The sequence below is a fragment of the Ovis canadensis genome, chromosome 2 (genome assembly GCF_042477335.2).
Source record: "Ovis canadensis isolate MfBH-ARS-UI-01 breed Bighorn chromosome 2, ARS-UI_OviCan_v2, whole genome shotgun sequence".
NCBI classification, from domain to species: domain Eukaryota; kingdom Metazoa; phylum Chordata; class Mammalia; order Artiodactyla; family Bovidae; genus Ovis; species Ovis canadensis.
The window spans coordinates 113,379,817-113,404,145 of NC_091246.1; the positions used below are offsets into that span (position 1 = coordinate 113,379,817).

At 52.6% G+C, this 24,329-nt stretch overlaps 2 protein-coding genes across 2 annotated transcripts; both read right to left on the bottom strand.

The window, feature by feature from the left end:
• Positions 1-11,765: 11,765 nt before the first annotated feature.
• Positions 11,766-16,720, bottom strand: LOC138432410 (dentin sialophosphoprotein-like). Its single transcript, XM_069573751.1, has 4 exons — positions 16,516-16,720; positions 16,210-16,429; positions 14,603-14,828; positions 11,766-12,350 (listed from the first exon to the last, which is right to left on the bottom strand). The coding sequence occupies exons 1-4, from the start codon at positions 16,718-16,720 to the stop codon at positions 11,766-11,768; spliced, it is 1,236 nt and encodes a 411-aa protein (XP_069429852.1).
• A 2,960-nt stretch (positions 16,721-19,680) lies between these two features.
• Positions 19,681-21,819, bottom strand: LOC138432411 (sericin-2-like). The gene is made up of 3 exons (XM_069573752.1): positions 21,532-21,819; positions 20,047-20,299; positions 19,681-19,913 (listed from the first exon to the last, which is right to left on the bottom strand). The coding sequence occupies exons 1-3, from the start codon at positions 21,817-21,819 to the stop codon at positions 19,681-19,683; spliced, it is 774 nt and encodes a 257-aa protein (XP_069429853.1).
• Positions 21,820-24,329: the final 2,510 nt, after the last annotated feature.

Here is a 24,329-nt window from a genome sequence, read left to right on the forward strand (position 1 = left end):
TCGAATTTCAAGGTGAGATCAGCCTCCTCTAGATGTGCGACAGAAACGTGGGGATTCCTTTCTCGACGAAGGATGGGAATCGACCCTCATCTCGATTTGAGGAGGGAGAATACGGGGCTCTTCTTGACTTGGGGCATGAAACTCGGTGTTCCTCTTTAGTGGGGACGAGTATCTCGGGGACCTTCCAGAGTTGCATAAAGGATGTCAAGAACCCTTTCACGTTCTAAGTGGGAACGTGGGATTTCTCTCGAGACCCTGCTCTGGAAAAGGGCCTCATCTCTCGTTGAGAGGAGAATCTTGTGTTTTTTCTCGAGTTGTGGCGGGAAGCTTAGGGTTCCTCTCGAGTTGCGATGGGGACCTCAGGGGCCTGCTCATGTTGCCACCGAGAAGTCAGATCTCTTCTCGAGGTGTGAAGGGCATATTGGCATTCCTCTTGACTCGCTGCCCGTGAAGAGGGCCATGTCTAGAGTTCAGTCGGGAGACTCAGTGTTCCTCTCCAGTGGCGATAGGGATTTTGGGCTTCCTGTCAAGGTTCAACTAGGGAGTCAAGCCTCGTCTGGTGTTGAGGTATGCAACTCTGCTTTCCTCTCGAGTTAAAAAGCGTGTGAATCCTCCTGTCAGTTTCAGGCTGGAATTTGGGCTTTTTCAAGAGGATCAGCAGTGGAGTCAGGCCTCCCATCATGTTGTGAGGGGATACTTAGTGTTCCATTGGTGCCGGTGCAGGGGAATCAAGACTTCTCTTGAGCTGAGGGGGAAGATGGTGTCCTTCTTCCTTGCAGCAGGATCCGCGGGCTTCCACTCGAGATTCAATAGGTGAGACAGGCCTCCTCTTGTAGTTCGAGGGGCAGTTGGGTTTCCTCTTGAGTTGAAGCATGGAATGGGCCCTCTTCTCCAACGGAGATGCTAAACCCATGGCTCTTCTCGAGTTGTGGCAGGAATCTCGGGTTTCATCTCGTGTTGTGATGGGGACCTCTGGGCCCTCTTGAGTTGCATGAAGGGATTCAAACCTCCTCTTGAGTTCTGAGAGGGAACTCAGGATCGCTCTCTAGGCGTTGCAGGAAAACAAGGGCCTCAACTCGCATTGATGGGGGAATCACACGGTTTTGCTCGAGTTGCTGAGGGAGTCTTGGGATTTCTCTCCAGTTACCATGGGGTAATCAGGGAGCCTCTCGTGTTACCTCAGGGAAGTCAAGTCTCCATTCGACTTACAAGAGGAGTGTGGGATTGCCTGGAGTCACAGCAGGGGAATCAGGCCTCCATTCTCATTGAAGGGGGAATCTCAAGGTATTTCTCGAGTTGCAGCAGGAAGTTTGGGTTCCCTCGAGTTGCGACGAGGTCCCAAGAGAGCCTCTCATGTTGTCTCTGGGAAGTCAGGAATCCTTTCACATTGTGTGGGGCCTCTCGGGATTCCTCTCAAGTTGGTGCAGGGGACTAGGGCCTCATCTCGAGTTGAGACGGGAAACTCAGAGTTTCTCTCCAGTTCTGACAGGGATCTCAGTGTTCCTATGGATATTCAACTGGGGAGTCTGACGACGTCTTGTGTTGAGGCATGGAACTTTGCTTTCTCCTTGAGGTGTAAAAGGGGTGTCAGGCCTCCTGTCGAGCTGAGGTAGGGATCTGGGGCTATTTCTAGAGGTGCCACGGGGCTCTCAGTCTTCCCTTCATGTTGTGAGTTGATACTCGGGGTTACATTCGAGTTGTTGCAGGGGAAGCAGGCTTATCTGTAGTCGATGGTGACATCAGGGTCTTTTCGAATTGTGGGATGACCCCTGGAGTTCCTCTCGAGTTTCAAGGTGAGACCGGCCTCCTCTTGGGGTGCGACAGAAATGTCAGGATTCCTTTCCACACGAAGCAGGGGAATGGACTCCCCATCTCGAGATGAGGAGTGGAAAACGGGGTTCTTCTTGAGTTGTGGCGGGAAACTCAGTGTTCCTGTAGAGTGCAGACGGGCATGGTGGGGAAATTCTTGAGTTGCATACAGGGTGTCAAGTACCCTCTCGAGGCTCAAGAGGGAAGGGGGGATTTCTCTCGAGACACTGAAGCAGAAAAAGGCCTCATCCCGCACTGAGGGGACAATCTCCTTACTTTTTTCTAGTTGCGGCAGGAAAAGCAGGGTTGCTCACGAGTTTCGATGGGGACCTCAGGGACCTACTTGTGTTGCTTCAGGAAAGTCAAGCACCATTTGAGATGCGAGGGGCCTCTCAGGATTCCTTTCCAGTCATTGCAGTGGCATAGGGCCTCATCTTGAGTTGAGGCAAGAACCTCAGGGTTCTTCTCCAGTTTGGACATGGATTACGGGGTTCCTATGGAGTTTCAACATGGGAGTCAGGCCTCATCATGTGTTGAGACATGGAAGTCCGCTCTCCTATCTAGGTGTGAAAGGGGTGTCAGGTCTCCTGTCGAGGTGACATAGGGATCTGGAGCTTTATCTCCAGGGGCCAAAGGGCTGTCACACCTCCCTTCGTGTTTTGAGTTGATCCTCGGGGTTACAGTCGAGTTGGTGCAGGGGAATCAGGCTTATCTGGAGTGGATGGGGAAATTGGGGTCTTTTCAAATTGAGGCCCAACTCCCGGGGATGTTCTCAACTTTCAAGGTGAGACCGGCCTCCTCTTGACATGCAACAGGAACATCAGGATTTCTTTCCTGACGAAGGACAGGAATTGACCCTCATCTCGAGTTGAGGAGGGGGAACACGAGGCTCTTCTTGAGTTGGGGCATGAAACTCGGTATTCCTCTTGAGTGGGGACGAGTATCTTGGGGACCTTCTTGAGTTGCATAAAGGGTGTCAAGTCCCCTTTCGCGTTTCAAGAGGGAACGTGGGATTTCTCTCCAGAACCTGCTCTGGAAAAGGGCCTCATCTCTTGTTGAGGGGAGAATCTCGTGGTTTTTCTCGAGTTGCGGTGGGAAGTTTGGAGTTCCTCTCGAGTTGTGACGGGGACATCAGGGACCCTCTCGTGTTGCCACCGAGAAGTCAGGTCTCTTTTCAAGGTGTGAGGGGCACTTTGGGATTGCTCTCAAGTTGCTGCCAGCAAATAGGGCCGTGTCTAGAGTTCGGTGGGAGACTCAGTGTTCCTCTCCAGCAGCAACAGGGATCTCGGGCTTCCTGTCAAGGTTCAACTAGGGAGTCAGGCCTCGTCTGGTGTTGAGGCATGCAACTCCGCTTTCCTCTAGAGTTAAAAGGCATGTGAGGCCTCTTGTCGATTTCAGGCCGGAATTTAGGCTTTTTCAAGAGGATCAGCAGTGGAGTCAGGCCTCCCATCATATTGTGAAGGGATACTCGGTGTTCCATTGGTGCCGGTGCAGGGGAATCAAGACTTCTCTCGAGCTGAGGGGGAAGACAGTGCCCTTCCTTGTAGCAGGATCCGCGGGCTTCCACTCGAGATTCAATAGGTGAGACAGGCCCCCTCTTGTGGTGTGAGGAGAAGTTGGGATTCCTCTCGAGTTGAAGTATGGAATGGGCCCTCTTCTCCAGTGAAGATGGGAAACCCAGGGCTCTTCTAGAGTTGTGGCAGGAAACTCGGGTTTCATCTCAAGTTGTGACGGGACCTCTGGGCCCCCTTGAGTTGCGTGGAGGGAGTCAAGCCTCCTCTCGAGTTCTGGGAGGGAACTTGGGATTGCTCTCCAGGCACTGCAGGAAAAAAAGGGCCTCATCTCACGTTGATGGGAGAGTCACCTGATTTTGCTCCAGTTGCTGAGGGAGGCTTGGGATTCCTCTCCAGTTACCACGGGGTGCACAGGAATCCTCTTGTGTTACCTCAGGGAAGTCAAGTCTCCATTCGAGTTGCAGGGGGAGTATGGGATTGCTCTGGAGTCACAGCAGGGGAATCAGGCCTCCATTTGCATTGAAGGGGGAATCACGGTTGTGGCAGTGTCATGGTTTTGACTGGTGTCTCTGGTGCCGCTTTTGTCCTGGTTGCCACTGGTGTCTTGGATGTCATTTTGTCCTGGGTGCCAGTTATGTCTTGGCTGCCACTCTTGCCATGAGTGTAATGGGTGCAGCTCTTTTCTCAGGTCCCAATCTTGCCATTGTTGCAGCTCTTACCTTGGGTGTCATAAGTGCCGCTGGTGTCTTGGTTTTCATGAGTGCCGCTGGTGTCTCTGGTATCATAGGTGCCATTGATGTCACAGTTGCTGCTGGTGTCATGGGTGCCGCTGGGTTCTTGGGTGCCATCTTGTCCAGGGTGCCCTGGTGTCTTGGGTTCTGCCCTTATCCTGGGTGCCTTTCTTGCTGCAAGTGTCATGGGTGCAGCTGGTATCTCAGGTGCTGCTCATTTCCTGCGTGCCACTGGTGTCTGGTTCCACTCTTGTCCAGGGTGCCCTGGTGTCTCGGGTGCTCCTATAGTCCTGGATGCCATTCTTGCCATGGGTGCTGTTCTTGCCACACATGTCATGGTGTGGCTGTTTTTTTCTGGTACTGCTCTTGCCCTGGGTGCTGCTGTTGTCTCTGGTGCAGCTCCTGCCATGTGTGCCACTAATGCTGCAATTTTCACGAGTGTAGCTGTTGTCTCTGGTGCCACTCTTGTTCTGGGTGCCACTAGTGTCTCGGGGGCCAGTCTTGCCATGAGTGTCACAGAAGCGGCTGCTACCTTTAGTGCCACTCTTGTGTGGGGTGCTTCTGGTGTCTCGGGGCTGTTCTTGCCATGTGTGCAGCTCTTGCCCTGAGTGTCAAGGGTGAGGCTGGTGTCTCTGTGCCGTACTTGTCCCCAGTTTCACTGGTATCTCGGGAGTCACTCTCTTCCTGGGTGCCGCTGGTCTCTTGGGTGCCCCCCTTGCCATGGTTTGCAGCTCTTGCTGGTAGTGTCACAGGTCCTGCTGGTGTCTCTTGTGCCGCTCTTGTCCTGGGTGCTGCTGGTGTTCTGGTTCCACTCTTGCAATGGGTGCTGACTTATTGTGGGTGTCATGAGTGCAACTAGTGAATCGGATGCTGCTCTTCTCCTGGGTGCCACTGGTGTTTCGGGTATCACTCTTGTCACAGGTGCCAGTGTTGTCCCAGTTGTCACTCTTGTCATGGCTGTCCCTGGAGACTTTGGTGTCATTGGTGTCCCTAGTGCTGCTGGTGTCTCAGGTGCTGCTCTTGTCCCGGGTGCCACTGGTGACTCGGGTGCCCCTGTTTCCATGGGTGCCACTCTTTTCACGAGTGTCAGGAGTGCAGCTGTTATTTCTGGTCCTGCTCTTGACAAGGGTGCACCTCTTACCGTGGGTTTCATAAGTGCTGGTGGTGTCTCTGGTATCACAGGTGCCACTGATGTCACGGGTCCTGGTAGTGTCATGGGTGCCACTGGGTTCTTGGGTGCCATCTTGTCCAGCATTCCCCAGTGTCTTGGGTGCTGCTCTTGTCCTGGGGGCCATTCTTGCCATGGGAGCTGTTCTTATGGCAAGTGTCACAGGTGGGGCTGGTGTCATGGGTTCCACTGGGATCTTGGGGGCCACTCTTATCCAGGTTTTCCCAGTGAGTGGTGTGCTCCTCTGTCCTGGGTGCCATTCTTGCCATTGGTGCCATTCTTGCCACAAGTGTCTCGGGTGTGGCTGGTGTCTCTGTTGCTGCTCTTTGCCTGGCTGCCACTGGTGTCTCTGTGACCATGCTTGTCCTGTGTGCCACTGGTGTGGCAGGTGCAACTATTGTGTTGGGTGCCGCTGGTGTCTCATGTGGCACTCTTGCCATGGAAGCCACTCTTTCCAAGAGTGTCAGGCGAGTGGCTGGTGTCTCTGGAGCCACTCTTGTCCTGGTTGCCACTGGTGTCTCGGGTTCTGCTCTGGCCGTGGGTGCTGCTATTGCCATGGGTGTCATGAGTGCTGCTGGTAATTCGGGTTCCACTCTTTTCTGGGTGCTGCTGGTGTTTTGGGTGATGCTCTTGCCACTGGTGCCGTGCTTGCCATGAGTTTCACGAGTGTGGCTTTTGTCTCTGGTACTGCTCTTGTCTTGGGTGTCACACTCTCATGGGTTCCACTGGCATCCCAGGTGTCACTCTTGTCATGTCTCTCTTTGGTGTCTTTGTTTCTACTAGTCTCCCAGGTGTCTCTGTGTCACAGGTGCTCTTTCGATGGTTACCACTCTTGCCACAAGTGCCACAGGTGCCCTTGGTGTTTTAGGTACAGCTATTGCCATGTGTGCTGCTCTTGCTGTGGGTGTCATGAGTGCTGCTGGTGTCTTGGGTGCCGCTCTGTTCCCGGGTGCTGCTGGTGTTGTGGGTGCCCCTTTAGCGTGAGTGACATGGGTGCAGCTTGTGTCTCAGTTGCTGCTCCTGTCCTGGGTTCCACTAGTGTCTCGGGTGCCGCTGTTGCTGGGAGTGTTGTGGGTGCGGCTGGTAACTCGGGTGCTGCTTTTGTGCTGGGTGCTGATGTTGACTCAGGTGATGCTCTTGCCATGGGCCCCACCCTTGCCACGAGTGTCACGGTTGTGGCTGGTGTCTCTGGTGCTGCTCTTGTCGTGGGTGCCACTGGTTTCTCGGCTTCTGCTTTGTCCTGGATGCCAGTGATGTCTCGGGTCTCACTCTTGCCATGGGTGCACCTTTTACCTTGGGTGTCATAAGTGCTGCTGGTGTCTTGGTTTTCATGAGTGCCGCTGGTGTCTCTGGTATCACAGGTGCCATTGATGTCACAGGTGCCGCTGGTGTCATGGGTGCCACTGGGTTCTCGTGTGCCATCTTGTCCAAGGTGCCCCAGTGTCTCGGGTGCTGCTCTTGTCCTGGGTGCCATTCTTGCCATGGGTGTGTTTCTTACCACAAGTGTCACGGGTGTGGCTGATGTCATGGGTGTTGCTGGGGTCTCAGAGGCCACTCTTCTTTTTTTTAAATTTTAACTTTATTTTACTTTACAATACTGTATTGGTCTTGCCATACATTAACATGAATCCACCACGGGTGTATACAAGCTCCCAATCCTGAATCCCCCTCCCACCTTCCACCCCATAGCATCTCTCTGGATCATCCCCATGCACCAGCCCCAAGCATCCTGTATCCTGTATAGAACATAGACTGGCACTTCGTTTCTTACATGATAGTATGCATGTTTCAATGCCATTCTCCCAAATCATCCCACCCTCTCCCTCTCCCTCAGAGTCCAAAAGTCCGTTCTATACATCTGTGTCTCTTTTGCTGTCTCGCATACAGGGTCATATTACCATTTTTCTAAATTCCATATATATATATATATATATATATATATATATATATATATGTCAGTATACTGTATTGGTGTTCTTCTTTCTGGCTTACTTCACTCTGTATAATCGGCTCCAGTTTCATCCATCTCATTAGAAATGATTCAAATGTGTTCTTTTTAATGGCTGAGTAATACTCCATTGTGTATATCTTTCTTATCCATTCATCTGCTGATGGACATCTAGGTTGTTTCCATGTCCTGGCTATTATAAACAGTGCTGCGATGAACATTGGGGTACATGTGTCTCTTTCAATTCTGGTTTCCTCGGTGTGTATGCCCAGCATGGGATTGCTGGGTCATAAGGCAGTCCTATTTGCAATATTTTAAGGAATCTCCACACTGTTCTCCATAGTGGCTGTACTAGTTTGCATTCCCACCAACAGTGTAAGAGGGTTCCCTTTTCTCCACATCCTCTCCAGCATTTATTGCTTGTAGGCATTTGGATCGCAGCCATTCTGACTGGTGTGAAATGGTACCTCATTGTGGTCTTGATTTGCATTTCTCTAATAATGAGTGATGTTGAGCATCTTTTCATGGGTTTGTTAGCCATCCATATGTCTTCTTTGGAGAAGTGCCTATTTAGTTCTTTGGCCCAGTTTTTGATTGGGTCGTTTATTTTTCTGGAATTGAGCTGCGTAAGTTGCTTGCATATTTTTGAGATTAGTTGTTTGTCAGTTGCTTCATTTGCTATTGTTTTCTCCCATTCAGAAGCCTGTCTTTTCACCTTACTTATAGTTTCCTTTGTTGTGCAGGAGCTTTTAATTTTAATTAGATCCCATTTGTTTATTTTTGCTTTTATTTCCAGTATTCTGGGAGGTGGATCATAGAGGATCCTGCTGGGATGTATGTGGGAGAGTGTTTTGCCGATGTTCTCCTCTAGGAGTTTTATGGTTTCTGGTCTTACATTTAGATCTTTAATCCATTTTGAGTTTATTTTTGTGTGTGGTGTTAGAAAGTGTTCCAGTTTCATTCTTTTACAAGTGGTTGACCAGTTTTCCCAGCACCACTTTTTAAAGAGATTGTCTTTACTCCATTGTATATTCTTGCCTCCTTTGTCAAAGATAAGGTGTCCATAGGTGTGTGGATTTATCTCTAGGCTTTCTATTTTGTTCCGTTGATCTATATTTCTGTCCTTGTGCCAGTACCATACTGTCTTAATGACTGTGGCTTTGTAGTAGAGCCTGAAGTCAGGCACGTTGATTCTTACAGTTCCATTCTTCTTTCTCAAGATTGCTTTGGCTATTCGATGTTTTTTGTATTTCCATACAAATCTTGAAATTATTTGTTCTAGTTCTGTGAAAAATACCCCTGGTAGCTTGATAGGGATTGCATTGAATCTGTAGATTGCTTTGCGTAGTATACTCATTTTCACTATATTGATTCTTCTGATCCATGAACATGGTATATTTCTCCATCTATTAGTGTACTCTTTGATTTCTTTCATCAGTGTTTTATAGTTTTCAATATATAGGTCTTTAGTTTCTTTAGGTAGGTATATTTCTAAGTATTTTATTCTTTGCAATGGTGAATGGAATTGTTTCCTTAATTTCTTTTTCTACTTTCTCATTATTAGTGTATAGGAATGCAAGGGATTTCTGTGTGTTGATTTTATATCCTGCAACTTTACTATATTCATTGATTAGCTCTAGTAATTTTCTGGTGGAGTCTTTAGGGTTTTCCATGTAGAGGATCATGTCATCTGCAAACAGTGAGAGTTTTACTTCTTCTTTTCCAATTTGGATTCCTTTTATTTCTTTTTCTGCTCTGATTGCTGTGGCCAAAACTTCCAGAACTATGTTGAATAGTAGCGGTGAAAGTGGGCACCCTTGTCTTGTTCCTGACTTTAGGGGAAATGCTTTCAATTTTTCACCATTGAGGATAATGTTTGCTGTGGGTTTGTCATATATAGCTTTTAATATGTTGAGGTATGTTCCTTCTATTCCTGCTTTCTGGAGAGTTTTTTTTTTTTATCATAAATGGATGTTGAATTTTGTCAAAGGCCTTCTCTTCATCTATTGAGATAATCATATGGTTTTTATTTTTCAATTTGTTAATGTGGTGAATTACATTGATTGATTTGCAGATATTGAAGAATCCTTGCATCCCTGGGATAAAGCCGACTTGGTCATGGTGTATGATCTTTTCAATGTGTTGTTGGATTCTGATTGCTAGAATTTTGTTGAGAATTTTTACATCTATGTTCATCAGTGATATTGGCCGGTAGTTTTCTTTTTTTGTGGCATCTTTGTCAGGTTTTGGTATTAGGGTGATGGTGGCCTCATAGAATGAGATTGGAAGTTTACCTTCCTCTGCAATTTTCTGGAAGAGTTTCAGTAGGATAGGTGTTAGCTATTGTGTAAACTTTTGGTAGAATTCAGCTGTGAAGCTGTCTGGACCTGGGCTTTGTTTGCTGGAAGATTTCTGATTACAGTTTCAATTTCCGTGCTTGTGATGGATCTGTTAAAATTTTCTATTTCTTCCTGGTTCAGTTTTGGGAAGTTGTACTTGTCTAAGAATTTTCCATTTCTTCCACATTGTCCATTTTATTGGCATATAATCACTGATAGTGGTCTCAGAGGCCACTCTTATCCAGGTTTTCCTGGTGACTCGAGTGCTCCTCTTGTCTCGGGTGTCATTCCTGCCATGGGTGTCATTCTTGGCACAAGAGTCTCAGGTGTGGCTGCTGCCTCTGTTGCCGCTGTTTGCCTGGCTGCCACTGGTGCCTCTGCTGCCTCTCTTGTCCTGGGTGCCACTGGTGTGTTGCGTGTCACTGTCTCAAGGGTGCCACTGGTGTCCCAGATGTCACACATGTCATGGCTGTCCCTGGTTTCTTTGGTGCTACTGGTGTCCTGGGTATCTCTGGTGTCACTGGTGCTGCTCATGCCATGGTTGCTGCACTTGCCACAAGTGCCAGTGGTGTCACTTTGTCTCGGAGGCCTCTCTTGCTGTGGGTGCTGCTCTTGCCCTGTGTCAAGAGGGCTGCTGGTGTCTCGGGTGCTACTTTTTTCCTGGGTGCTGCTGGTGTCTCAGGTGTCACTCTCATGGGTGCCACTGGTTTCCTGTGTGTTACTCTCGTCATGGCTCTCTCTGGTGTCTTTGGTGCCACTGGTGTCCCAGGTGTATCTGGTGTCAAAGCTGCTGTTCTTTCCATGGATGCCTCTCTTGTCACGGGTGCCATGGTTACCGCTGGTGTCTTGGTGAAGCTCCTGCCATGTGTGCCACTATTGCTGCTAGTGTCACAGGTGCGGCTGTTGTTTCCGGTGCCGCTTTTGTCCTCGTTGCCACTGGTGTCTCGGGTGCCGCTCTTGCCATGAGTGTCACAGGAGCAGCTGCTACCTCGAGTTCTGCTCTTGTTTGGGATACTGCTGGTGTCTCGGAGGCCTTTCTTGCCATGGGTGCAGCTCTTACTGTGAGTGTTATGGGTGCGGCTAGTGTCACTTCTTCCACACTTGTCCCTGGTGTCGCTGGTGTCTTGGGTGTCGCCTTTGTCCTGAGTACCGTTGGTGTCTCGGGTGACGCTCTTGCCTTGGGTGCAATGCTTGCCGCAAGTGTCATGGGTGCAGCTGATGGCTTTGTTGCCGCTCCTGTCCTGGGTACCATTGGTGTCTCGGCTGCTGCTTTTTCCTAGGTGCCGCTGGTGTCTTGGGTGCCGCTCTTTCCATGGGTGTCACTCTTGCCGCGAGTGTCATGCATGCAGCTGGTCTCTCTGGTGCAGCTTTTGTCCTGCGAGCCACTGGTGTCCTGGGTGCTGCTCTTGTCCTGGGTTCCACTGGTGTCTCAGTTGTTGCTCCCTTACGGGTGCCGTTGATGTCTCAGGTACCACTCTTGTCCTGGGTGCCGCTGGTGTCTTGGGTGCCTCTATTGTCATTGCTGCCCCTGGAGTCTTTCTTGCCACTGGTGTCCCAGGTTCCGCTTGTGTCTCTGTTGCTGCTCTTGTCCTGGGTGCTGCTGGTGTCTCTGTTTCTGCTCTTGCCCCATATGCCAATTTTGCCATGAGTGTCCCGGGTGCAGCTGGCGTCTCAGATGCCGCTCCTGTCCTGGGTGCCACTCGTGTCCTGGGAACTGATTTTATCTTGGTGCCACTGGTGTCTCGGGTGCCACTCTTGCCATGTCATGTGTGCGGCAGCTACCTCAGGTGCTGCTCTTGTGTGGGGTGCTGCTGGTGTCTCCAAGGCCGTTCTTGCCATGGGTACCACTCTTAACGTGAGTGTCATGGGTATGGCTTGTGTCTTTGGTGCCGCTCTTGACTTAGATGCCACTGGTGTCTCAGGTGCCGGTCTTGTCCTGGGTGCCACTGTTGTGTCGGGTGCTGCTCTTGTCCTGGGTGCCACTGGTGTCTCAGTTGCCACTCTTGCCATCGTGCTGCCATTGCTCAGGTGTCACAGGTGCCACTGGGTCTCGGGTGTCACATGTGCAACTGGTGTCTTTGGTTTTGCTCTTGTTCTGGGTGCCACTCTTTCCTCAAGCGTCACAGGTGCCACTTTTGTGTTGGGTGCACTCTTGTTCCAGGTGTTGCTGGTGACTTGGGTGCCAGTGGTGCCGCTGGTGTCTTGGGTGCCACTCTTGACCTGGGTGCCACTGATGTCTTGGGTGCCACTCTTGTCCTAGGTGCCCTTGGTGTCTTGAGTGCTGCTCTTTTCCTGGCTGCCATTCTTGCCATGGGTGCTGTTCTTGCCGCAAGTGTCATGGGTGCCACTCTTTTCCTGGTTGCTGCTGGTGTCTCGGGTTCCCCTCTGGCCATGGGTTCTGCTATTGCCGTGGGTGTCATGAGTGCTAGTGGTGATTCGGGATCCGCTCTTGTCCTGGGTGCTGCTGCTGTCTCGGGTGATGCTCTTGCCATGGGTGCCATGCTTTCTGCGAGTGTCACGGGTGTGGCTGGTGTCTCTGGTACTGCTCTTGTCCTGGGTGCCACTGGTGGCTTGGGAGCCACTCTTGACCTGGGTACAGATGGTGTCTTGGGTGCCATTCTTATCGTGGGTGCCCTTGGTGTCTCGGGTGCCGCTCTTGTCATGGATGCCTCTTCTGCTGCAAGTGTTATGGGTAGTGCTGGTGTCTCGGGTGCCACTCTTGTCCTGGGTACTGCTGGTGTCTCGGGTGCTGCTCTTGACCTGGGTACCGCTGCTGTGATGGGTGCCTCTCTTGCTGCGTGTGTTATGGGTGTGGCTGGTGTCTTTGGTGCTGCTCTTGTCCTGGGTGCCACTGGTGTCTCATGTGCCACTCTTGACGTGGGTGTCATGAGTGCTGCTGATAATTCTGGTGCTGCTCTTGTCCTGGGGGCCACTGGTTTCTTGGGTGCCACTCTTGCCGTGGGTGCCCCTCTTGCCACAAGTGTCATTGGTGCAGCTGGTGTCTCAGGTGCCACTCCTTTCCTGGGTGCTACTGGTGTCCAGGGATGCCGCTCTTGTTCTGGGTGTCACTGAGTTCTCGGGTGTCACTCTTGCCATGGGTGCTGCTCTTGCCATGAGTGTCCCAGGTGCAGCTGTGAATCTGTTGCCGCTCTTGTTCTGGTTGCCACTTGTGTTGGATGTTACTCTCTCACGGGTGTCACTTTTGTCCTGGCTGTCCCTGGTGTCTTTGGTGTCCCTGGTGTCCCGGTTGTTTCTGTTGTCTCAGGTGCTGCTCTTGCCATGGTTGCTACTCTTGTGACGATGCCAAAGAAGCCGCTGGTTTCTTGGGTGCAGCTCTTGCCATGGGTGCTTCTCCTGCCACAAGTGCCACAGGTGCCACTGTGTCTCACATACCACTCTTGCCATGGGTAAGAGTGCCAAGAGCTACTGGTGTCTCGGGTGCCGCTCTTTCCCTGGGTGCCGCTGGCATCTCGGGTGTCACTGTCTCATGGGTGCCACTGGTGTCCTGGGTGTCACTGCTATCATGACTCCCCTGGTTTCTTTGGTGCCCCTGGTGTCCCGGGTGTATCTGATGTCACAGGTGCTTGCTGGGATCCAGCCACGGTGGATCCAGGGAATTCGAAGGGGAGACAGCGTCAGCAATTAGGAAAGAATTATTTAATTAGAGATATAAACAGATTAAGAAAGAATAGTGTAGTGGAGAAAATAGAGGAGAAAATAAGCTGAAATTCCTTGGTTTACATAGAAAGCCAATAAAGCCTCAAGACAAGGAACTTGCACCATCTGTGTAGGCCACAGGTGCCCACTTGAATAGCAGAGGGTGTCCCACCTTGGGCTCCCTCTCACGTGGTCTTAGAAGCCCAGGCAAATAAATAGACACAGTGAGCCTCTATGCCCCAGATGAGAATTCAGCCTGAAAAGGGAGAATAAGAAAAGAACGACATGGGGGAGCCAAGCATTGGAGCAAGACCCACAACTTTATTTTCAAAGGCAGCTTATATAACCCAAGCTGTACATAAAGAAATAATGGAATACGCAGAATTATGCAAGGACAGCAGTCCTGGCCCTTATTGAGACCAGGCTTTCTTTTTTGCATACCTTCCCGTAGACAAAAGGTCTCCGGTGATTTACATTATCTTCTGGCCAAGAGGCTTGTTAACATTTTTATGGCTCTCTTCCTAGATAAATGTCTATCAACCAGAAAACTCATTTTCCCCATCACCCTCAAAGTACTAAATAAGGTTACATTCCTGTAGAACAAAGGTGCAGTGGGTTATAACAAAGAAAGTACTTAACTCAAAGATCTAATGTTGCTAATGCCAGGGCTACTACCTGTTTTTTTCTACATACCAACTATGTCAACAAATAAAAGATATGAAAACTTGGCAGCAAGTATTGGCTCAACAATGAAACCCTTAATCAGTCCTATTCTAATGATTTTGACTCCTCAGAAGGCCCTACATTCCTAGGATGTTTTTTAAGCTTCCTGTTCCTCTCGTGGTCAGGAGGATGTAAACAATCACATGCATAGCTGTAAGAGTCTGGATAGAAGCTGTCAGGTAGGCTAGAAAGCCATCAGAGGGGTTTTTGGATTGAAACACTCTTATTATGCCCAGGAGACTTATTATCCGAAGCTCTAAATTAACTTTTTCCAGAAAAAGGTGGTGAGGGGACAGCCCCCTGTTACTGTCAGAGGAGTTGGTGAAAGGCATAATGTAATAAAGCGGACAGACTCTATTTTTGGGGTGGATGCTCGAGAAGGTCCAGGGGGGTTCCCTCTAGGCCTGATCTCGCCTTTGCCTGTCAGCCCTCTTCCTCATGACCGTTGCAATGGGCGGGATTCCACATGCTGGCTCCCAGCAGGTGCTGCTCTTGCCACAGTTGCTGCTCTTGCCACCAGTGCCATGGGTGCTGCAGGTGCCTTGGGTGCAGCTCTTTCCACGAGTGTCACGGGTGTGGCTGTTGTGTCTCGTGCCGCTCTTGTCCTGGGTGCAACTGGTATCTCAGGTGCAAACCTTGCCGTGAGTGTCATGGGTGCAGCTGCCTCCTCTAGTGCTGCTTTTGTGCGGGGTGCTGCTGGTGTCTCAGAGCGCATTCTTGCCATGGGTGCCACTCATGCCCCAAGTGTCAAGTTTGTGGCTGGTGTCTCTGGTGCCACTCTTGTCCCCGGTGTCGCTGGTGTCTCGGGTGCCGCTCTTGTCCTGTGTGCCACTGGTATCTTGGCTTCTGCTCTTGTCCTGGGTGACATTGGTGTCTTGGGTGACGCCCTTGCTCTGGGTGCCACACTTGCTGTTATGCCCAGAGTCCGAGTCCACAAAACTGAGAGAATAAGACATCCATAGCAATGCAAAAGCATGAAGGGGTTTTATTTCTAGCTCAAGCTAGGGCTCCTGCCACATCCAATGCAGCTGAGTGGAGCAAGGATCCCCGAGCCCAGATTTACAGCAGTATTTGTAGGTTTTAGAACAGAGAGTTGGCAAGGGCTGATTAGCTGCAGGAGTGTCCTAGTATTTACTAATTGGCTAATCTTTATTGGCTGCAGGGGTTTCCTGGTATTTACTAATTGGCTAATCTTTATTGGCTGCAGAGGGATGTCTTTTACATCCTGATAAACTCAAACCAGGTTATGGGGAGTATGCTGATTAGCCAAGTCCTGGCATCCATGGGGATGACCTCACTGGGCAATGACTCAGCCTTTCCCGTGAATCCTACCTTAGTCCCTGAAGCCTATCATGGCATTTGTTAGGTCCCAACATTACCGCAAGAGTCACAGTGCAGCTGATGTCTCTGTTGCCGCTCCTGTCCTAGGTCCACTGGTAACTCTGCTGATGCTGTCCTGGGTGCCACTGGTGTCTTGGGTGCCACTCTTGCCATGGATGCCGCTCTAGCCATGAGTGTCACTGGTGTGGCTGGTAGCTTGGGTGCTGCTCTTGAGCTGGGTGCTGCTGATGTCTCTGGTGCTGCTCTTTTCCTGGTTGCCACTGGTGTCTCGGTTGCCACTTATGTCCTTGGTGCCACTGGTGTCTCGGGTGTCACTCTCTTCCTGGCTGCTGCTGGTGTCTCAGGTGCCACTATTGTCCTCGGTGCTGCTGGTATCTTGGTTGCCTCTATTGCCATGGGTATACAGCTCTTGCTGCAAGTCTCACGGGTTCTGCTGATGTCATGGGTGCTGATGGGTTCTCGGAGGGCACTCTTATCCAGGTTTTCCTGGTGTCTCAGGTGCTCCTCTTGTCCTGGGTTCTGTTCGTGCCATGGTTTCCATTCTTGCGTCAAGTGTCATAGGTTCGGCTGGTGTCTCATGTGCTGCTCTTTCCCTGGCTGCTGCTGGTGTCAGGTGCCACTCTTGTAATGGGTGCCACTGGTGTCTCAGTTGCCGCTCTTGTCCTGGGTGCTGCTGTCGGGGTGAGTGCCATAGGTGCCAATAGTATCATTGGTGTCACTCTTGTCACAGATGCCACTGGTGTCTCGGGTGCCACTCTTGCTTTGCGTGCTGATGTTGATCGGGTGTCACGGGTGCCGGTGGGGTCTCAGGTGTCCAGAGTGCCAGTGGTGTCTCGCATGCTGCTCTTGCATGTGTGCCACTCTTGCTGCGAGTGTCACGGGTGTGGCTGGTGTCTCTGGTTGCCACTGTTGCCATGGGTGATGCTCTTACTGTGGGTGTCATAAGCGCCCTTGGTGTTTCGGGTGTCAAGGGTGCTACTGGTCTCTGGTGTTACAGGTGACACTGATATCATGGGTGCTGCTAGTGTCATGGGTGCCCCTGGTATCTCGGGTGCCACTCTTGTCCTGGATGCCCTTGGTGTCATGGGCGTTGTTCATGTCCTGCCTGCCATTCTTGCCATGGGTGCCATTTTTGCCCCAAGCTTCAAAGGTGCAGCTGGTGTCCCTGGTGTGGCTCTTGGCCTGGGTGCCACTGGTGTCTAGGGTGCCACTCTTGTCCTGGTTTCCACTGGTGTCTTGGTTGCCTCTACTGGCATGGGTTTACAGCACTTGCCACGACTCTCACGGGTGCTGCTGGTGTCATGGATGCCACTGTTATCTCGGGTGCCACTCTTGTCCTTGGTGCCCTTGGTGTCTCGGGTGTTGTTCTTGTCCTGGCTGCCATTGTTGCCATGGGTGCTGCTTTTGCCCCAAGTGTCACGGGTGCATTGGTGTCTCTGGTGCCGCTCTTGTTTTGGGAGTCGCTGGTGTTTGGGTGCCACTTTGGCCATGGGTGCTGGCTTGCCACGGGTGTCAGGAGTGCAGCTGGTGATTCAGGTGCCACTCTTGTCTAGGGTGCTGCTGATGTTTCAGGCATCACTCTTGCCACAGGTGCCAGTGATGTCCCAGGTGTCACTCTTGTCATGGCTGTACCTGGAATCTTTGTTGCCACTGGTGTCCCAGGTGCTGGTGGTGTTTCAGGTGCCACTCTTGCCATGGGTGCCACTCTTGTCAAGGGTGCCACTCTTGCCGTGAGTGTCACGGGTGCAGCTGGTGTCTCGGGTCCTGCTCTTGACATGGGTGCTGCCCTTACTGTGGGTGTTGTAAGTGCTGCTGATGTCTCGGGTGTCATGAGTGCCACTGGTTTTGCTGGTATCACAGGGGCCTCTGATGTCACGGGTGCTGCTGGAGTCATGTGTGCTGCTGTGTCTCGGGAGCCATCTTGTTCAGGGTGCTCCAGTGTCTTGGGTGCTGCTCTTGTCGTGGGTGCCATTCTTGCCGTGGGTGTCATTCTTGCCATGTATGCCTTTCTTGCCGCAAGTGTCATGGGTGAGGCTGGTGTCTTGGGTGCCTCTCTTTTCTTGGGTGCCACTGCTCTCTCGGGTGTCACTCTCTCATGAGTGCCACTGGTGTCCTCAGTGTCACTGTTGCCATTTCTCTCCCTTGTTTCTTTGGTGCCACTGGGCTCCACGTATATCTATTGTCATAGGTCCTGTTCTTGCCATGGGTGCCACTCTTGCCATGAGTGCCACGTGTGTGGCTGGTGTCCTGGGTGCTGCTGGGGTCTTGGTTGCCACTTTTATGTAGAGTGCCCTGGTGTCTTGGGTGCTCCTCTTGTCCTGGGTGCCATTCTTGCCATGGGTGCCATTCTTTCCACAAGTGTCATGGGTGTGGCTGTTGTCTCTTGTACCAGTCTTTTCCTGGGTGCCACTTGTGGCTCGGGTGCTGCTCTTGCCCTGGGTGCTGCTGATGTCTTGGTTGCAGCTCCTAACATGCGTGCCGCTATTGCCATGAGTATCATGAGTGTGGCTGTTGTCTCTGTTGCCACTATTGTCCTGGGTGCCACTGGTGTCACAGGTGCCACTTTTACCTGGATTCCACTGGTGTTTCAGGGGGCACTTTTGCCATGAGTGACACAGGAGCAGCTGCTACCTCGAGTGCCACTCTTGTGTGGGGTGCCAGTGTTGTCTCAAAGGTCATTCTTGCCATGGGTGAAACTCTTGCTGTGAGTGTCACAGGTGCGGCTGGAGTCTCTGGTACCACTCTTGCCCTGAGGGTAATGGGTGAGGCTGGTACCTCGGGTGCCACTCTTGAGTGGGTGCCACTGGTGTCTCTGGTGGCCATCTTGTCCTCTGTCCCGCTGGTGTCTTGGGTGACGTTCTTGTCCTTGATGCCACTGATGTCTCGTGTGTCGCACACTCCCTGGGTGCCACTGGTGGCTCAGGTGCTGCTCTTAACCTGGGCGCCACTGGTGTCTTGGGTGCTTCTCTTGTAGCGAGTGTCACAGGTGTGGCTGGTGTCTCTGATGGCACTCTAGTCCCGGGTGCCACTGGTGTCTCGGGTGCCGCTCTTGTCCCGGGAGCTGCTGGTCTCTGGTGGCACTCTTTACCTGAGTGCTGCTGGTGTTTCAGGTGCTGCTTTTGTCCTGGGTGCAGCTCTAAGGGCGAGTGTCACAGGTGCCCATAGTATCATTGGTGTTGCTCTTATCAAGGGTGCCACCAGTATCTTGGGTGCTGCTCTTTCCTTGCATGCTGATGTTGATTGGGTGTCACGGGTGCCGCTCTTGCTGCAAGTGTCACGGGTGCAGCTGGTGTCTCAGGTTGCCACTCTTGCCATGGATGATGCTCTTACCACAGGTGTCATAAGTGTCATTGGTATTTTGGGTGTTAAGGGTGCCACTGGTCTCTGGTGTTACAGGTAACTGATATCACAGGTGCTGCTGGTGTCATGGGTGCCACTGGTATCTCAGGTGCCACTCTTGTTCTGGGTGCCCTTGGTGTCTTAGGTGCTGTTCTTGTCCTGGCTGCCATTCTTGCCATGGGTGCCATTTTTTCCCCAAGTGTCACGGGTGCAGCTGGTGTCTCTGGTGCTGCCCTTGTCCTGGGTGCCGCTGTTGTCTCGGGTGTAGCTTTAGTCCTGGGAGCCGCTGGTGTCTCGGGTGCAACTCTTGACTTGGGTGTCATGAGTGCTGCTGGTTTTTCTGGTGCTGTTTCTCTCCAGGGCTCCACTGGGGTCTCGGGTGCCACTATTCTGGATGCCGCTGGTGTCTCGGTGCCCCTATTGCCATTGGGTTTGCAGCTCTTGCCGTGAGTGTCACGGTTCCCGCTGGTGTCTCTTGAGCCACTTTTCTCCTGGGTGACGCTGGTGTTCAGGTGCTGCTCTTGACATGGGTGCTGACTTTCTGTGGGTATCATGAGTGCACCTGGTGAATTCAATGCTGCTCTTGTCCTGGGTTTCACTGGTGTCTCTGGTGCCACTCTTGCCCTGGGCGCTGCTCTTGCCTCGAGTGTCATGGGTGAGGATGGTACATCAGGTGCTGATTTTCAGCTGGGTGCCACTGGTGTCTCTTGTGCCACTCTTGTCCTGGGTGCCACTGGTGTTTTGTGTGCCGTGCTTGTCCTTGGTGCCACTGGTGTTGGGAGTCGTGCTCTTCCTGGGTGCCGAAGGTGTCTCGGCTATTGCCATGGTTTTGCAGCTCTTGCCATGAGTGTCATGGGTCCTGCTGATGTCTCATGTGCCACTCTTGTCCTGGGTGCTGCTGGTTTTCGGGTGCCACTCTTGCCATGGGCGCTGACTTGCCATGGGTGTCATGAGTGCAGCTGGTAATTCGGGTGCCACTATTGTCTAGGGTGCCACTGGTGTTTTGGGTATCACTCTTGTCACAGATATCAGTGGTGTCACGGTTGTCACCCTTGTCATGGCTGTCCCTGGAGTCTTTGTTGCCACTGGTGTCCCAAGTGCTGCTGGTATTTCAGGTGCTGCTGGTGTCTCGGATACAACTATTGCCATGGGTGCTGCTCTTGCCATGGGTGCCACTCTTGCCACGAGTCTCACGGGTGCGGCTGGTGTCTCGGGTCCTGCTCATACCGTGGGTGCCATAAGAGCTGCTGATGTCTTGGATGTCATGGCTGCCACTGGTTTCACTGGTATCACAGGGGCCACTGATGTCACGGGTGCTGCTGGAGTCATGGGTGCCCCCGGGGTCTTAGGAGCCATCTTGTCCAGGGTGCCCCAGTGTCTCGGGTGCTGCTCTTGCCATGGGTACCACTCTTGCCACGAGTCTCACGAGTGCGGCTGGTGCCTCTGGTCCTGCTCTTGGCATGGGTGCTGTTCTTACCGTGGGTGTCGTTAGTGCCGCTGATGTCTCGGATGTCATGTGTGCCACTGGTTTTCACTGGTTTTGCTGGGCCACTGATGTCACAGGTGCTGCTGGTGTCATGGGTGCCACTGGGGTCTCGGGAGCCATCTTTTCCAGGGTGCCCCAGTGTGTCCCAGGTGCTGCTCTTGTCCTGGGTGCTATTCTTGCCATGGGTGCCTTTCTTGCCACAAGTGTCATGGGTGTGGCTGGTGTCTTGTGTTCCACTCTTTTCCTGTGTGTCCTGGGTGTCAGGTGTCACTCTTGTCAGGGGTGTCGCTGGGTTCTCAGGTGCCACTCATGCCCTGTGAGTGTCATGGGTGTGGCTGGTATCTCTTTTGCCACTCTTGTGCTGGGTGCTGCTGGTGTCTCGGCTGTCACTCTCTCACGGTGCCACTAGTGTCCCTGGTGTCACTCTTGTCATGGCTGTCTCTGGTGTCTTTGGTGCCCCTGGTGTACTGGGTGTCTCTGGTGTCAAAGGTGCTGTGGTTGCTATGGTTGCCACTCTTGCTACAAGTGCCACAAGTGCCACTGTGTCTTGGGTGCTGCACCTGCCATGATTGATGCTCTTTCCATGGGTGTCATGAGTGCTGCTGGTGTCTCAGGTGCCCCTCTTTTCCTTGGGTGCTGCTGGTGTCTCGGGTGCTGCTATTGTCCTGGCTGCTGCTGGTATCTCAGGTCCCGCTTTTGCCATGGGTGCCGTTTTGCTGTGAGTATCACAGGTTCTGATGATGTCTCAGCTGCCGCTCTTGTTCTGGGTGCCTGTGGGTTCTCAGTCGCGCTTTTGCCATTGGTGTCGCTTTGCCGCGAGTGTCATGGGTGCTGCTGGCATCTCAGGTGCCACTCTTGCCGTGCGTGCTTCTGTTGCTCAGGTTTCACAGGTGCCGATGGTGTCTCAGTTGGCGCTCTTGTTCTGGGTGCCCCTGGGTTTTTGGGTCCCTCTTTTGCCATTAGTTCCTCTTTGCTGTGAGTGTCAAGGGTGTAGCTGTTGTTTCTTGTACCGCTCTTTTCCTGGGTGACACTTGTGGCTCAGGTGCTGCTTTTATCTGGATTCCACTGGTGTTTTAGGGGGCACTCTTACCATGAGTGACACAGGAGCAGCTGCTACCTCGAGTGCCACTCTTGTGTGGGGTGCCACTGGTGTCTCAATGGCCGTTCTTGCCATGGGTGAAACTCTTGCCGCGAGTGTCACAGGTGCGGCTGGTGTCTCTGTTGCCACTCTTGTCCTGGGTGCCACTGGTGTCACAGATGTTGCTTTTACCTGGATTCCACTGGTGTTTCAGGGGGCACTCTTGCCATGAGTGACACAGGAGCAGCTGCTACCTCGAATGCCCCTCTTGTGTGGGGTGCCGCTTTTGTCTCAAAGGCCGTTCTTGCCATGGGTGAATCTCTTGCTGCATGTGTCATGGGTACGGCTGGTGTCTCTGGTACCACTCTTGCCCCGGGTGTAATGGATGAGGCTGGTACCTTGGGTGCTGCTCTTGAGTGGGTGCCACTGGTGTCTTGGGTGCCCCTCTTGTCCTCAGTGCCGTGGGTGTCTCTGGTGCCACTCTTGTCCTGGGTGCCCTTGGTGTCTCGGGTGCTGCTCTTTTCCTGGCTGCCATTCTTGCCATGGGTGCTGTTTTTGCTGCAAGTGTCATGGGTGCAACTTGTGTCATTGGTGCCGCTCTTGCCATGGGTGCCGCTCTTGCCACAAGTGTCATGGGTGCAGCTGTTGTCTCCGGTTGCCACTCTTATGGGTTGTGCTCTTGCCATGGGTGTCAGAAGCTCTGCTGGTGTCCTGAGTGCCACTGGTGTTTCAGGGGATGCTGATTTAATTGGTACCACTGTTGTCTCAGGTGCGCTCGTGCCATGGGTGCTGCTCTAGCCGTGGGTGTCAATAGTGCTGCTGGTGTCACTGGTGCTGCTCTTGGCCTGGGTGCCGGGGGTGTCTCAAGTGTAGCTCTTGTCCTGGGAGCCACTGGTGTCTCTGGTGCCACTGTTGTCTTGGGTTCCACTCGTGCCTTGGTTGCCTCTACTGGCATCGGTTTGCAGCACTTGCTGTGACTCTCATGGGTGCTGCTAGTGTCATGGGTGCCACTGTTATCTCGGGTGCCACTCTTGTCCTGGGTGCCCTTGGTGTCTCGAGTGTTGTTCTTGTCCTGGCTGTCATTCTTGTGATGCGTGCTGCTTTTGCCCCAAGTGTCATGGGTGCATTGGTGTCTCTGGTGCTGCTCTTGCCGTGGGTGCTGCTCTTGCTTTGAGTGTCATGGGTGAGGTCGGTACATTGGCTGCCACTTTTCAGCTGGGTGCCACTGGTGTCTCTTGTGCCACTCTTGTCCTGAGTGCCACTGGTGTTTTGGGTGCTGTGCTTGTCCTTGGTGCCAGTGGTGTCTCAGGTGTCGTGCTCTTCCTGGGTGCTGCAGGTGTCTCGGGTGCCGCTATTGCCATGATTTTGCAGCTCTTGCCGTGAGTCTCATGGTTCCCACTGATGTCTCATGTGCCACTCTTGTCCTGGGTGCCACTGGTTTTCGGGTGCCACTCTTTCCATGGGTGCTGACTTGCCATGGGTGTCATGAGTGCAGCTGGTGATTCGGGTGCCACTCTTGTCTAGGGTGCTCTGGTGTTTCGGGTATCACTCTTGTCATAGGTGCCAGTGGTGTCGCGGGTGTCACTCTTGTCATGGTTGTCCCTGGAGTCTTTGTTGCCACTGGTGTCCCGGGTGGTGCTCTTGTTTTGGGTGTCACAATTGCCATGAGTGCCACCCTTGCCACGAGTGTTACAAGTGCGGCTGGTGTGTCTCGGGTCCTGCTCTTGCCACGGATGCTGCCCTTACCATGGGTGTCATAAGTGCCACTGATGTCTCGGGTGTCATGAGTGCCACTGGTGTCGTTGGTGTCACAGGGGCCACTGATGTCATGGGTGCCAAGGATGTTTCGAGTGTCACTCTTGTCACAGATGCCAATGGTGTCCTGGTTGTCTCTGTTGTCTTGCTATCCCTGGAGTCTTTGTTGCCACTGGTGTCCTGGGTGCCGCTGATGTTTTGGGTGCCGCTCTTGTCATGGCTGCTGCTGGTGTCTCCTTTGCCACTCTTGCCATTAGTGCCACTCTTGCCACAAGTGTCATGGGCGTGGCTGGTGTCTCGGGTCCTGCTCTTACCATGGTTGTCATTAGTGCCGCTGATGTCTCGGGTGTCATGAGTGCCACTGATCTCGCTGGTATCACAGGGGCAACTGATGTTACAGGTTCTGCTGGAATCATGGGTGCTGGTGGGGTCTTGGGAGCCATCTTGTCTAGGGTGCCCCAGTGTCTCGGGTGCTGGTCTTGTCCTGGGTGCCACTGGTGTCTCGGGTGCCACTCTTGTCGTGGGTGCCCTTGGTGTCTTGGGTGCTCCTCTTTTCCTGGCTGCCATTCTTGCCATGGGTGCTGTTCTTGCTGCAAGTGTCAGGGTTGTGGCTGGTGTCTCTGCTTGCCATTCTTCCCGTGGGTTGTGCTCTTACCGTGGGTGTCAGAAGTGCTGCTGGTGTCTCGGGTGTCCTGAGTGCCACTGGTGTTTCGGGTGTTACAGGTGCCACTGATGTAATGAGTGCTGCTGATTTAATGGGTGCCACTGGTGTCTCGGGTGCCACTCTTGTCCTGGGTGCCCTTGGTGTCTTGTCCTTGGGTGCTGCTCCCATCCTGGGTGCCATCCTTGTTATGTGTGCCATTCTTGCCGCAAGTGTCATGGGTACAGCTGTTGTCTCGGGTGCTGATCTTTTCCTGGGTGCCACTGGTGTTCAGGGTGCTGCTCTTGTTCTGGGTGTCACTGTGTTCTTGGGTGCCACTCTTGCCATGTGTGCCGCTCTTGCCATGAGTGACACGGGTGCAGCTGGTGAATCTGTTGCTGCTCTTGTTCTGGGTGCTCGTTTTGTTGGGTGTTACTCGCTCACAGGTTCCACGGGTGTCCTGAGTGTCACTTTTTTCGTGGCTGTTCCTGGTGTCTTTGGTGTCCCTGGTGTCCCGGTTTTCTGTTGTCTCAGGTGGTGCTCATGACATGGTTGCCTCCCTTGCAACGATGCCAAGGAAGCCGCTGGTTTCTTGGTTGCAGCTCTTGCCATGTGTGAAGCTATTTCCACAAGTGTCATGGGTGTGGCTGGTGTGTCTCATGCCACTCTTGTCCTGGGTGCCACTGGTGTCTCAGGTGCAAACCTTGTGAGTGTCATGGGTGCTGCTGCTACCACGGGTACCACTCTTGTGCGGGGTGCTGCTGGTGTCCCAGAGGCCATTCTTGCCATGGGTGCTGGTCA